Below are 14513 nucleotides of genomic sequence, written 5' to 3'. Positions count from 1 at the left end.
AGAGAAGCTACTTTCCTGCAAGATACCACCATAGCAGTATGTTGACAGACTTCTCACTCCTGTAAGTTAGTAGAAGACTAAGGGGTAAGGGGAAGGGAAAAAACAAAGTGCCTACAAATCACAGAAGAACACTGAAGTACTTCAAACAAAAAACTTCAGAAGTTCCAAAGCAGACCTGACTAATAATCAACACCACACAGAAAAGAACTTTTTATTTTTTTCTGCTATATTTCAGCAGCAGATTTCATATAGCTAAAGGTAGAGATTAGAGAGGAGCCTCAGTGTCTCTTAACACTCATGCCTTGGAAGGCTGAAGGACTAACTTCACATAGTAATTATTAAAACTCACATCTCAAAGTAGACTACGAAGCAGTAAAGGAAGACTGAGAAGTATCAAAAAGTCATACAGAGCTGTTCTGTCTGAAGAGTTATACAGCTCCTCCACTCTCCACATACACCACTGATACCTTAAATTTTCAGTATTGCTGCTGCATCCACACGGAAAACAGTTTCCCCAATATATGGGAGAAGAAGGGAAGAGAAATTGGGTACATCCAACCTTTTAAAATCTAAAAATATCAATATTTTGACTCTTCATTCTAATCAAATTTGTAATTAAGTTTTAGGAGTGCACTTCAAGATCGGAAGCACATTAGAAAAAAAACTGATACATACAGCCAGGAAAGCCAAAAATATCAACTGCATGCAGTACCACTATAAGTCTCCAAGCTGAAGGTAGAACAAACCAGTTCATGATCTCAAGGTTCAGCCACAATAATTCCATACCCCTGACAACATAGTGAATTTAAAATTATTCTAAGCAATACTTAATTTTTCGATTTCCTTCAGTAAGAAACTGCAGGACTCTGCTGAGCATATTAATTCCCTCAAGTTCCAAGAGACCACTGTACATATTTACAGAAGGATTACTATTTGTATTAGGCTACATCTTTCCTCTCGCTTTTGAAAACATAAAGTAGCTGTTTAAAGAGAAAATAAATATCTAAGCAGGTCACCTATTACCTTTTCAACCTTGTATACTCTCTTCTAGGAGAAAGACAAGCAATTATAGCTGTGTCCGTCAACCATTTTAGATTACTTCATCATGGAAATAAAGGAGTTAATTGACTTAAGGCTTAAGATATACCAAACGCTTTCCAGGAATGTTTTTCTTCTCAGATATAACTAAGCACACAGAAAGCACATGAAGCCTGTACTCTGCCTAAAGAGGAGTTGAATATAAGGGCTCAGGTTTTTAGGTAGACTCCTGGGTGAAAAAATGTTTTCACTCGCTTGGTAAAGACACTTGAGATTATTTTTAGAAGAAGGATGGGAGCTGCTTTCTCCAGATTTTCAGAATGGGAAGAGGAGACTTGAAGTTCGTCACTGTTTCCCTTCCCAGAAAGCCTTCCTAAAACATCCAGAACATACAAACTGCACTGAAGAGAATCCCAATGAACATAACACTAAGGGTTTTATAATAGCCATAAAAAGACTAAATGCATAACTAAAATATTGTGCGCTTAAAGGTTCCTTCATAATTCTTTTCTTTAAAGCAGTAATTTAGTAAAAACCAGTATCTTTTCATACAAAATATGAAAAAATGTCAAGGTTATTACAAAATGAAAACACACTTTTAATTTCTCAAAGCTAAGCAATCTCTTCAGCGGTCAAGTACTAAGAACTTGTTGAAAGTGATTTTTTGTGTTTTCTAGTCAAGACAGTCAAAATACCCCAGAAAATATTGGCAACCACTTCAAAAGTAGCACCTTGAAGTTCTCAAGCAGAATTTCAGTTTAATCACCATACCAAGAATTAAGTAACAAAAAAATTAAGAGCACTCCTTTGGCTCCTTCAGCCATTAGTGCATTAATACTTTCCAGGTACCACAAAAAGAGCAGAGAAAATATTCACCAGAATAAAAGTTATGTTGCAGATTTCTGATAAAGACACCAATTTGAAGAGTCAAAACTGAGATACTCAATTCAATTCTGAAACAAAATTGTTAATTATTTCCCAGTAAAATACTCTATATTATCCCCCAAAAGCACACCAATAATTTTAGGTCTGAATAATTACGTGCAAATACAAACCAAGTTATAAATTCCTAGGAGAAGAGCCTCTATACATCCACTGCTCTGCAAATCTCTGCTGGCTGAGACAGCAAGATAGCACCACATCAATTCCGGTAGAAACTGCAGCGTGAATCGTAGCAATTGTTTCTCACCACTGCGATAGAACTCAAAGAGCTGATGACAAACTGGTTCCAGAAGCTGAAATATAAATTACAATTGTAAATGAATAAAACATTACAAGAAACTGAAACTCTGTGTGGATCAATCCTATGGACAAAACTGTAAACTGATAAATGTTGTATTTTAGCTATTAGGGAGTGACTGATGAAATAACCACCTAAGTCACCTTACACACTTTTCATCCCTTATAACATACTTTCAGATGGTAAAAGTAGAGCTTTCCATCCCATGTAAAGAAAGAATTCCAATGGCTCCTTTCTCTCACTTTTGGCTCAGCCACAAAGGCATATAGAGGACACTTGTTATCACCACACTTAATACCATGCCCTCAATATCTCTAATATACAGGAAAAGTACCTGAACAAAAGGTCTTGCTATTCTAGAGCTCCAGCAGTGTACACACAGATTGCTAAAAGCTTTTACCCACGAAGTGAAAAGAGCTGCATAACACTCAAACTATTACAATAATTAGTATACAGTAGAATTAGATCACTTTTCCACTCTCATTAAAATCTTCTAGAAACTTCAATGTATTTATAGGTTTGAGACAGAAATGGGAAGCCTCAAGTGTAATTTTACAATCAAATTTGTTAAGCTGATATAAATGGAAGTAATACATTGAATTGGAAGTAATACATTGAGCTAGAACAAGTTAAAAAAAGACTTAAAAACAATTAAGCAATCAGCTTGCACTGTGTTTCTGGGTTTAATGTGCATTCTTGTGCTACCACCTACCTCTGCTAGAGGATGAAACATAGTGTTAACCCTCATGTGTCAATGTATGGAAGTTATATATTCATTTTGTCACCGAGATAGGAGAGTTCCTAACCTATGTGGAAAATACTGTCAAAACCAGCAGGCAATTTCAAAGCCAGCTGAACAGGACACTGAAGTCTCAAGCAAAATCTCAAAAGCACATACTCAAAAATACTTTTTCGCAGCAAACACAGCAAACCAATCGATAAGAGTTTGGAACTGTAAAAGGATTTCTTCTAAAAAAAAAAAAGTGGGGTAGAGACAGGAAAAGGGGGATTTTTAATTCAATCTTCTAAATCATTTGTTTGCAAATAATAACAAATAGGAGGACCCTAACATCTAAGAAACTACTCCCTGAAAAAGAATCTAGGCAGTTGATGCATTTATATTAGCAAACTTTACAAAATGAAATGTGAGATTCCAGCTATTTAGAATTCATTTTATCACCTCCAGCTAGTATATAAAAAAAAGCATTACATAAAATGTGACATTCTCCAATTGCAAATCTCTGAAAGACAGGATTCAAATGTAACATAGCTAAAGGACTAGTTTTTCTACCTTGTTTCTTACCTCCAAGATTTAATGTCTTAACAGTTCATCTATATGACTCACAGAAGTAGATTCTAAATTCACCAGGAATGTTTAGGCTAGTAATAGACCTTCACTGAAACGTATTCGTGCAAAAAATCCCCAAAAGTTTCAACCTGAAAATGATGGAATCCAAACCAGACATGTATTTTAGAGATTGCACTGAGAAAAAAATACTATAATCACTAGAATTGCCACTGCACTTCAGTTCAGAAAGCATATTACTCAACACCTTTCTGAAAATCCTTAAAAACTGGAATATACATATGTACTTTACTGCTGGTAACATGCTGATCACTTTTTCCATTTTATTCTAACTACAACACTCAGTTGTTCTTCTATTTGTCTAGGTCATGCCTTCAGTTTTTCAATGGACCAAGCTTCCAAAAAGGTAAGAAACCCATTCTTCTATATTTTCCTCCCTTTATTGCAGGAAAGGAGGCATCACCACCAGAGAGGCATGCTAGAAGAAAAACCTGCTTTCTCTCCTAAGTTTTTCCTCTTGACTACAATGAAAATTGAGTCAACGTTTCTCACCTCCCAAAGTTACTTCTGAAACCAAAGACTCTTAGCAGGCTTTGGTTCTTTTTTAGCAGTAATTTGGGACGATCTGATCCATTCAGAAAAAGAGGAACTTTTAGTTTCTGACAAATACAGCTTCTCTTTGGAAAAATCATTTGTGAAAAATGCACACTAACGGCAAAAAAGCCATGCCAAGCTAAACTAGTTGCCAGTTTTAAGAGCAAAATATCAAAGATCCTTCTAGAAAAATTTACCAGCACAAGTGCTTTCCATCTTCAGCTTACATATTTCACACAATTTGCATGCTTTCTTTAATGAAGTATCTGTTCAGAATGATGTGCTTGAACTTTAAAAGGCACATAAATAGCTATGACAGGTATCCATGTTCACATCATTATCTCAGTTGAGACAGCTTTATACCAGCACATTTAAATGCTTAATCAGAAAAAAACCAGATTTTCTTCCTGAAAATGCCACCACATGCTACAACCTAATATCAAAACACACTAATGATTGTTGCTGTTTCAAGATATTGTTTTAAACTAAAACAGTTCCAAAAGGTATACAAACTGAAACAATTTTTAATGCTGGAACAGAAGAATGTCCAAGCAGTTTCATCCCTGTTTCTTTTAAGCTGCATCCAAATGCGTTAGACACTCCAAACACTTTCCATTTCCTAATGCAAATGTCTGCACGGCTACTATCTAAAAGGACAGCAATAGCATTTCAGGTAGAAAGAAAAAATCTTGCATTTGTGAAGAAACAAACCTCAGATTTTTTTTTTTTTTTAAACTGTTGGACTCTTGAGTCAATTAAAAGTCCTTTAAATCTTCACATCTACTGAAGACTCCCCTTGTACTGAATTACATTTTTCACGTATCAGTGGCCCAGGAACCTCAAAAGTAACTAACAAAGGCTTTACTAACAAAGCTACTATGAATTGGGTATTTCTTTGTTACAGCAAAGAAGTAGTTCATTTATCTCACAAATTGATTATTAAATTCTTGGAGAAACAAACCAAAAAACCCCATATGAAAAACAAACATGAACCAGCAGGAAAATACAGTCACAGATGCAAAATATACATGGTTGCTTTTCAAATGCTTTAAAAAAAGAACACATCCATCCCCCAAAACAAGATTAATCACAATTTTAAGGTACAGATAATTATTATATTAGAAGTACATATATTCAAAGGTATACAGATGGGATGGTTTGTCTGGTTTTAATATCAGCAGTATTTGTAGTGTTCACACATCAATCTGTCCCCTTTGCATTATATACATGAGGTAAGAAAGGACAGCAACATATCCTACACTGTAAAGCAAGTTGTCATTACACAATGCAGCTAATAGATCTCAAATAACAGTTGAAAGCAATTACTTGTCTTTTTAACTGCTAGTTTATAAGTATTTTCACAATGTGGAAAGCTCGAAGTAGCCCTTTCCACAAAGTGACAGGTACTCTGAGAACAGTCCAAATAAAGATTTTTGGGACTGTTTTCCCAAGGCAGCACAACACTCAGTGTCAGCACTGGCTTTTCATTTCAATTCAAAGTCTCACTAACAGCGAAATCTTCGATACCTTGCCCCCAGAATTATCCCAACAACTTTTTTGAGCAGAATTTGCAGGGCCTTGACCACCCTGCTACTAAGGTCCCTGAGAAACCCAGGGACAGGCAGAAGTAGTAAGACATCAAAGAACATATGGAAGTATCAATTTGGCTATGAACAGGGAGACTCATCAGATTAATTTACATGTTAATATGCATTCTGAAGACCAGACAGGCTTGACTCAGTAGCTGGAATGACTCAGAATGCCTTTCTGAGCAGCAAAGTAAAATTACATTTCTTCTTTGCTGGACAACCTGGAAGTTTCTCTGCCAGCATTCTTTCTAAAAACGTATGTACTGAAAACATTTTATTCACTGACCACTACTGGCATCATCTCATACTTTAGAAAGGTTCCTTATACTGGGTCTTTTCAGAAGAGGAGTTAAGGACTTGATGCAATTTTAAAATAATACACAAAGGTTTACTGGGTGGTAGAAAGTGAGACAATACAGTTAACAATACACAACTAAAACCAGCTCGGTATGTTCTGAACTCACCTGGACACTTTAAAACAAGTGCAGTTATGGGGTATGGAACCATTCCTGGCACAGGTACAGAGCAAACCTGACCCCTTCCCCCCAGTTTTTTTTCTTTATTTGGCCATCATTTCAGCAAGGGTACATCCACTGTATAAATGCATATATTTATACTGTATGTATTTAAGACAACAACAAAAAAACCTAAAACCTAAGCAATAACTTAAAAGAATTGCAAACCTATTAACATTTTTCTCTTGGGTTGTAACACACAAGCTTTGATAGCTATAGATTCACATTCAAGTGATACTGAATTACAGAAAGAATTCTGTCCATCTCAAACATCTTTTCAATTCCTTAACCTATTTCTCGATTCTATACCCAAGTCCTGAAGCCTGTGAGTATGATCAGTTGTTCCCATGGTAGTATGTCATTGGTAAGAACAAACATTTTGACGCAGGCTCTTCAAGTAGTTCTGTAGATCACATAGTTAGACCAGAATTAACAGTTAGAATAGAATTAACTAGCACACAAGGTCTTGTTTTATTCTGCTGGTGTTATGTCAGACATTTTATGTGAGAGATCCAATATACTCACTTCATTCTGTGGCTCCTGAATTACTTTGTAAAGAGATGAAATCAAAGCACTCTTGTCTTTCAAGTTTGTAGCATAGCTGGATATGGATGCTTCTGGCAGTGTCTGAAATAAAAATAGTATAACTGCTAGAAAAAGCAGTTTTTATCATTAAAATACAATAGCTATTTCAACAACAATTTTCTATTACAAGTTACTATTTATCAGAGTTTACTATAAACTAAAACGCGTTTCACCATGAAATCTTTACTGCAGAAATCACCGTGTTTTCAGGACAACAAAATTGCCAGAAGACACACTGCATTTTATCATTTTGCAGACAGTTTCATACAGGATGTAGTCACATTGGATGGGAAATAGATAAAAACCAGGAGTTTCACAGGTGCGATCCCAGTGAAATTTCCCTGTGAAACTTAGCAGTTTGCAGATCCATACTTTAAGGAGTTTTCTCAAGACTGACTGTACACAGCTAATGAACATTATTACAGAATATAGTATTACTCTGAAAGAACACAAATTTCAGTTTACATGAACAGCTCTTTTGTAATACTAAACAGATTTTCTGCCAGTACTTAGGAGGGTAAAAATCTAATCTTTTTAACAACACTTTGGAAGCTGTACATTTAAACTTACTATTCATAGCTCTTACAGTACTTCTTATCTGCAGTCCTTCAAAGAGCTCATACTCCATTATACAAATGGGAAAACACATTCCCAGTGTATCTAAGCAGGCCAGGAGCAAAACCTATAGTCAAGTCTACTCTGTACTCAAACCAACAAGACTATTCATCTGTGATATACATTTTCATTGCTCTGTATCAGGAAGTATTAATCCCAAAGAGGACAAGAAAAAAATCCTTTCAAGCATACATTTGCATATATCACATTATCTCAGCAAAATCCAAGGTTACTATTTTTTTTCATCTTCTACAGTAATCAAGCACTCTTGTATATTGCTCCAGCAGCGATTCAAACACTACTAGCTAAGTATCTGAGAGTGTATTACCTTGAACTCTGATAACCACTCCTCCACAATCCCAGTATCCACAGCTAACATCTTCCAACATCCGTTCCAAAACCTTCAGCCTGAAAGGATAAGCAAACACAGTTTGTGAAAACTCTGTAGTCACTGCATTGAACAGATGATGAAAATTAAGTCCCTGTGAATATTTAAAGAATTTTATCATGCTTTTACTTGTTAACATTTCACATGCTGACACTACTTTGAACTTTTATTCTACCTCACTTATGCAAGCTGCTGGAAGCATTAAGCATGGGAGTCTTCACATACAGCAGTTCAATAAATTCCAAATATGTATTGCGTGGGAAGCTCCATAAGTCAAAGATTTGCAGAAATGGCATTTTGAAAACAGAAAATATTACCTTCTTAATTTCAATTTATTTTTCAGCTTATAGAACTTGAGAGAAAACTGTATGGACTCACTGAAGAGAAATGACTGTTTAGGTTTTTCCTAGTCAACTGCTATTCCTAACTTGGAAAAGGTCCCTGAAATAAAGACTGATGGAAAACCTTTCAATCCTCCCCCACTATGGCAACTGCAAAACAACAAGGCTCAGCATGTAGCCCAAGATGGACTCTCCTGTCCAACAACCCGCATAATTCTCAGACAGAGCAAGATCATCAGTACTAAGACTTGAACACAAGAGATGCAGAGTGGCTTTTGAAACTCATTTCTGATTTCTCTTAATTTTTGAGAAAACACTTAAAAACAACTCTCCTTTGGAATGGCTTACTCTGAAACAAAGAGCAATGTACCATTAAGATACAAAACTATGAAAAGTTAAAAAAGCATGCTGTGAGGGATACCCTAGGCATAGGTGAACTATTCAACAATACACATTACCTTATCCAAATTGTGACCATGGATTTCAAACAACAACAAAATTAAATACTCATCTGAGGAAAAAATTTAAACTTACTTGGTGAAATGTTCAGTCATGTGAGATATCCCATCAAGTTTTGCTTTGCCAGTTTAAAATTAGTTATGAAATACTGATACCCAAGTATGGGCTTGTTGACAGATGACAAGCAAGGAAAAGAGGGGAAGGGAAGAATTGCCTTGTATAACACAAATACAAATATTTTGTTCTGAAATCCAGACTATAGTGGAATATATCCAGAGAATTTTAAGAAGCCTAAAGGGAGAACAACCAGACATGATAATAGTGAGAGCTCACTATAACCCTCCAAAGCAAGGGGGAAAAAAAAAATACTCGAGTAAGGCTTTACTTAGAGAAAGCAACCAAAATCTTTCAGTGCATAAGACGTGGCTGTAAGGATTTGACTATTCAGACATGCATGGCAAAAGGAACAAAATTGAACAGACTGTCCAGCAAATTCTTGAATCATTTTAATACACAATAATAGAGTAAACAGCTAGAGATTTCCACCCTCCCACACTAGCGCTTTCATAAAATAAATGACCTGGTCAGGTAAAACCATGGGGAACCAGGTAGGGCAATCTCCTCTTACAACCCCAGAAAGATTTGCAAGTCTGTGCAAAGCATACAAGAACTGTGCTTTCTGCAGATGAAAGGGAAACAAGGAAGGGCTAAGGAACTATAAGCTACACAGGGCTAGATTTAATTTCTGGAGAAAATAGCAGCAGTGGCTGTAAAGACCTAGGAGGTACAATGCAGCAGCAGCTCCACTAAAAGGCTTCTCCTGGCAGGTAGAGGGTTGGGGCAGATCCACAAGAAGGATACCAGCAACATCAGGAGAGGTAGATGACAATCCACAGCCAAGTGAGGAAGGGGCAGACCAGGTTGGCAAGCAAAGGGTACAGAGTGATGCAGGGAAGAGAGGCCTCATAAACAAAAAAAAAAAAAAAAAAAAAAAAAAAGAGCTAACCAGGACCCCACTTCAAACGTAAGCACATATATAAAGCGCTGCCTGCAGGACAGCATGATGGGGGAAGCTCTAGCAAATCAGCATGACTGGGTGCCTCTGTGAAGTGCCCATACACCAACAAACATGCAGCATGGCAAACAAGCAGGAGGAGTTAGTACATGCAGTTGCAGGGCTATGATCTCAATGGGATCACTGAGAAAACAGCATAGCTCACATGACCAGACTACTACCATGGCTGGATATGTGCTCTTTAAGGACAGTCTGGGATGGTGAGGAAGGAAAGCTGCCCTTTATTTGGGAGAGCAGCAGGGATGCATGGAGCTCTACCCTGCAATGGACGATGAACACCTGAGAGCTTATAGGTCATGGATAATAGGGCAGACCGACATGGGTGACATTGTGGCAGGTGTCTGCTACTCATCACCTGATCAAGATGAAATATGTGAGACCTTGTTCATACAACTAAAGAAGCCTCACATTTACAGGCACCTGGTCCTCACATAGAACACGAACTACCCTATTATCTCCTGGAAAGGCAACACAACAGGGAATGAGCAACCCAGAAGGTTTTTGGAGTGCACTGATTATAACTTCCTGAAAGAGGTTACTGAGGAGCCAACAAGGGCAAGCACTCTGCTGAACATCATAATTACAAACATGGAAAAACTGGGCAGCGATGCGAAGGTCAGGGCAGTCATAGCTGCAGTGACCATGACATAATAGAGCACAGGATCCCAAGAGGAAGGAGGATCAAGAATGTTCAAGGATGGTTCACTGGCTTTTGCAAAAATATCATCAGCAACAGGAAGACTAGGGCTCTATGGATGAATGGTGCAGAGGACCTGCTGACAGGAGATATGGAGAAGGCCGAGGTACTCACTGCCACCCTTGCTTCTGTTGTTACCAGCAAGAGCAGCCCTCAGGAATCCCAGAATTCTGAGCACAGAAAATTGCCTCCATCGCCAGGCTCAAAGGGCTGTGACCAGCGGCACAAAGCCCAGCTGGAGACCTGGCATTACTGCTGTACACCAGGGGTCAATACCTGGACCAGCATGGTTTAACATCTTCATTAATGAAGATGGGTGATGGGACAGAGCTCACCCTCAGCATATTTGCAGATAACACAAAACCAGGAGGAGAGCCTGGTACCCCACAGGGGTGCTGCCATTCACAGGGACATCAACAGGCAGGACACATGAGCCAACACACGAATCTCAGGAAGTTTAAAGGGCAACGCCAAGTCCTGGCCCTGGGGACAAACCACCCCAGGCACCAGCACACACAGGGGCCAGACAGCTGGAAAGCAGCTTTGCAGAAAAAGCCCTGGGCATCTTCAGGAAAAAGGGGAACGTGAGCCAGCCCACACACACCCTTGTGGCAATGATGGCCAACAGCCCCCAGATCACTAGCAGGCCAAGGGAGGTGATCCTTGGCCCTTATGAGACATTTGGAGCACTGGGCTCCCCAGCACAACAGACCCATGGACATACTGGAGAGAGTCTGGGAAAGGGCCACAAAGCTGATGGACAAACTGGAGCATCTCTCATATAAGGAGAGGCTGAGAGAGCCAGGACTGTTAAACCTGGAAAAGAGATGCTCACAGGGATTTTATGAATGTAGATAACTACCTGAGGGGAAGGGAATAAAGAAGATGAGGTCAGGCTCTTCTTATTGGTGTCCTGTCATAGGACAAGAGGCAACAGGCACAAACTGAAATACACTAGAAAAGGGTTTAAATGTAATTTCATGTAAGGGTTATTGAACACTGCAACAGGTTGACCAGAGTGGCTGAAGTCTCCATCCTTGGAGAAATTCAAAACCCAGTTGGACAAGATCCTGAGCAACCTGTCCAGTTTTCACTCCTTTGAGCAAAGGAGTTTGGACTTGATGATCTCCAGAGGTCCATTCAAACCTCATCCATTCTGTTATCCTGTATTAACAAAGAAATAGGAAGGATTGTCATGAAGAAAACTCATCTAGCTAAATACGAACTCTTTCTGACCAGCACTGATGGTCTCTAAAGGTATAATGACAGCAATATGGATAGCAGCCTCTGAATGGTACAGGTTGTGTGTCAAACCCTGCTGTCAAGTGAGGCTTTTAAGAATAATAGTGTGTGCTAACAAACACAAAGGCTAGTTCTACTACAATTATGGAAGCAACGACCTCATCAGTTCCTACAGAATCACACAATCTACTTGCCCTACTTTCATTCCTGTGAAGGCAGACTAAGGCTTTTGCAATGTCTCATGCTTCAGCAGAGTTGACAATAGTAACCACTCCCTACTGAGCCCCATTAATAGCACAAATGCCTGTGCTAATACTGACTGTTGAAAGCAAGAAACCCATGATTTAGAAGTGTCCGGAGGAGTCATGGATACCACATCTACTGAAGAGATGCATTTTTTTTCCCCACCTATTTCTACTGATACTTCAAGCATTATTTTCAGATTAAAGGCTCTCAGGGAACACAGGATTCATTTGAACAGTAAAAACAATAAGAGCATCCTTGGCTGGCATTACCCATTGGACTAAGGACAATAATTCAAGCTTTTATGACTGTATATTTGAAGGCAAGTCTTTTTTTGGCAAAAGCATGAACTTTTGAAATTAAATCTATAAAAAGCTGAACTAAAAGAAACAGGACAGTTTTCACTGATTGGGTCTTTGATTTTTAAAGTAGCAGAGGCATTCCACTAAGAGTTAAGGCAGTTGAGATACACAGAAGATAGACTATCCTTACTTTACCTCCATGCATTAAAAATGCATATACCCTTCTGAATACACTGTTTAACCTCAAGCACATATGCATTCACAGCAATACACATTTGAGTGTCACAAATAAGAAATCCAATTTGTAATTATTTTCATTGAAGACAAAGATTAAGATTATCTGTTAGACTGATCTCTCCCTAGAAGGAAAAAAGCCTCAATTTCACGTATCAGGTGTATGGGGTCTACTAAAACAGGCACACAACCTACTGTTTTGCTGAGGATTGCCAAATTTTGTGTAGTTAAATAATAGATCAAGTTGGACTGCAACAAGGTATGGACAGGGTCAGCAAACCCAAAACTGTTCTAAAGGAAGGATTAACAAATTTCAGTTAACAATACAATTTTTTCTGAAGCCCACAGAATGTTTACAAAAAGTAACTCTAAAATCGATTTTTTAACACAAAGTAGGCCAAAATAAGGCCTAACTTATAGCATCTGTTAACCTTTTACAGAAAAAAAAATCCCAAAAGGATTACAAAAGCATGCCTTAATTACAGCTCCAAAGTGGATTCATCTGCAAGATAGAGGCTGCTGTAATCATTAGATACCTCAGCCACTATGGAATTAAAGCAACATGAAGTAAATACATGCTACCTTGAAAAAAAACCTGTAAAATGATATTAGGAATGTACTTTATAAATACCAAAACTGTAATGAGAATTCAAACAATACAGCAAGCACTACACAGCATTTCCCCCAAAAAAGTCTTGTTTTAAGGTACATCAGCATGTAATTCCCTTTGAATAGACTTTTTTCCTTGATCTCTTCCTCTTAAGTCCCTGCAAAGAGTTCAGATGAGTGGAGTTTGAGACTTTCTTTAAACACAAATTGCTTTTGTCCCTACAAATCTAGCAATACTTTGACTAAAATTAAAGAGCAGCTTCAAATGTCCCCATACTCCTCATTCCAAGAGATTAAGAGGCAGAGTCATTGGGATGTCCTGATGGAAGACAGTTGCAGGAAAGAGGAAGACGTCTCAAAGATTCAAATGATACCACAAAATTATTTGTGATGGATCTCAGTTAACAGTCAGGTTGTCACATCTCTGTTGAACTTTTATTAGACACATACTCTTAGCTTATATCATACATGAAGGCAACTTTAGTTGACACACTTTCATTGCAGGTCTTATTCACATTACTTCACATTTGCCACGGGATGAAAGCATGCATAGCTACTGCAGCCCAGCTAACAAATGGCAAATTTATCTGTGTGTTTATGCCTTGTGAGTTAAAAGCATTTTGGAGTATTTTCCACAACTCTCAACTTTGATTAGCAGCAAGAAATATGATTTATACTAAACAATAATTAACAGACTAGCTTTCCTAGTAGAACATCTATTTAAAGTAAGCATACATAAAGCCATACAGCCCTTACTAATATCTAACACTGGAACCCCAGGACATATGCAACTTGAGCTCTAATATTAACAAGAGAGTACATCTAACTTACATTCCACTCAAAGTCTGCAATCCATTTTGATATAGCTTGAGGTTAGACTGTTCTCTGGATCTGTTCCCAAGTAATAAGCAGCCTCTGAGAGCTGTAAATTGATCTTGCTCTATTCTAATACTATAATAAAACTCTCCTTACATAGGAGATATCAATTTTTGCTTTGTTTCAAGATTAGTAGTACAACTGCAATAAGGTATCAAGCAAGTTTATCTGACAAAAGCAAGTCTTGTTTGGAAGAGCCTTTCTCTACAAAGACCATTCCTTTTTCCATTACAGCACAAATACAACAGGAACTAACAAACTTGCTATTTTTAATAGAGAAGGGAGAAAAAGTTGCTATACACTGAGCTGGTGGTGAGCAAACCAAGATGAATTAAGATGTATTCTCTGGCAAGCTTACTAATGGATACATCTACTTAAATGGCTTCAGTTTTTCATACCTATCACTCAAGACTTTTTTTAATACAATAGTATCAAATCATAGCCTTGAATGGAATCACCAACAACACATGTACAATTTGTTCTTTAAAAATAAATTCTCTCAATAAGTGGCTTTCTTATTCTTTAAATCTACCCAGCCTTTGTAGAATTAATCCACAGAATGCAC

General features: G+C 37.8%; 1 protein-coding gene across 5 annotated transcripts in view; it reads right to left on the bottom strand.

Moving 5' to 3' along the window:
* Nucleotides 1-14513, bottom strand: part of HYCC1 (hyccin PI4KA lipid kinase complex subunit 1) — a 49804-nt gene that overhangs the window by 19902 nt on the left and 15389 nt on the right. For 3 of the 5 annotated variants that reach the window (XM_069773430.1, XM_069773445.1, XM_069773454.1), the window contains exons 3-5: nt 7811-7890; nt 6808-6909; nt 2094-2273 (exon numbers count right to left, since the gene is read on the bottom strand). In XM_069773430.1, coding sequence (XP_069629531.1) covers nt 2094-2273; nt 6808-6909; nt 7811-7861 — 333 coding nt within the window. In that variant the 5' untranslated portion in view covers nt 7862-7890. Of the gene's footprint in view, nt 1-2093; nt 2274-6807; nt 6933-7810; nt 7891-14513 lie in introns of all 5 variants that reach the window. The other 2 variants (XM_069773439.1, XM_069773428.1) reach the window with 1 other exon arrangement.

This window comes from Haliaeetus albicilla, chromosome 2 (genome assembly GCF_947461875.1).
Source record: "Haliaeetus albicilla chromosome 2, bHalAlb1.1, whole genome shotgun sequence".
Taxonomy (NCBI): Eukaryota; Metazoa; Chordata; class Aves; order Accipitriformes; family Accipitridae; genus Haliaeetus; species Haliaeetus albicilla.
Note: the sequence above shows the minus strand (reverse complement) of the source record. Positions and strands in the feature narration are given on the sequence as shown.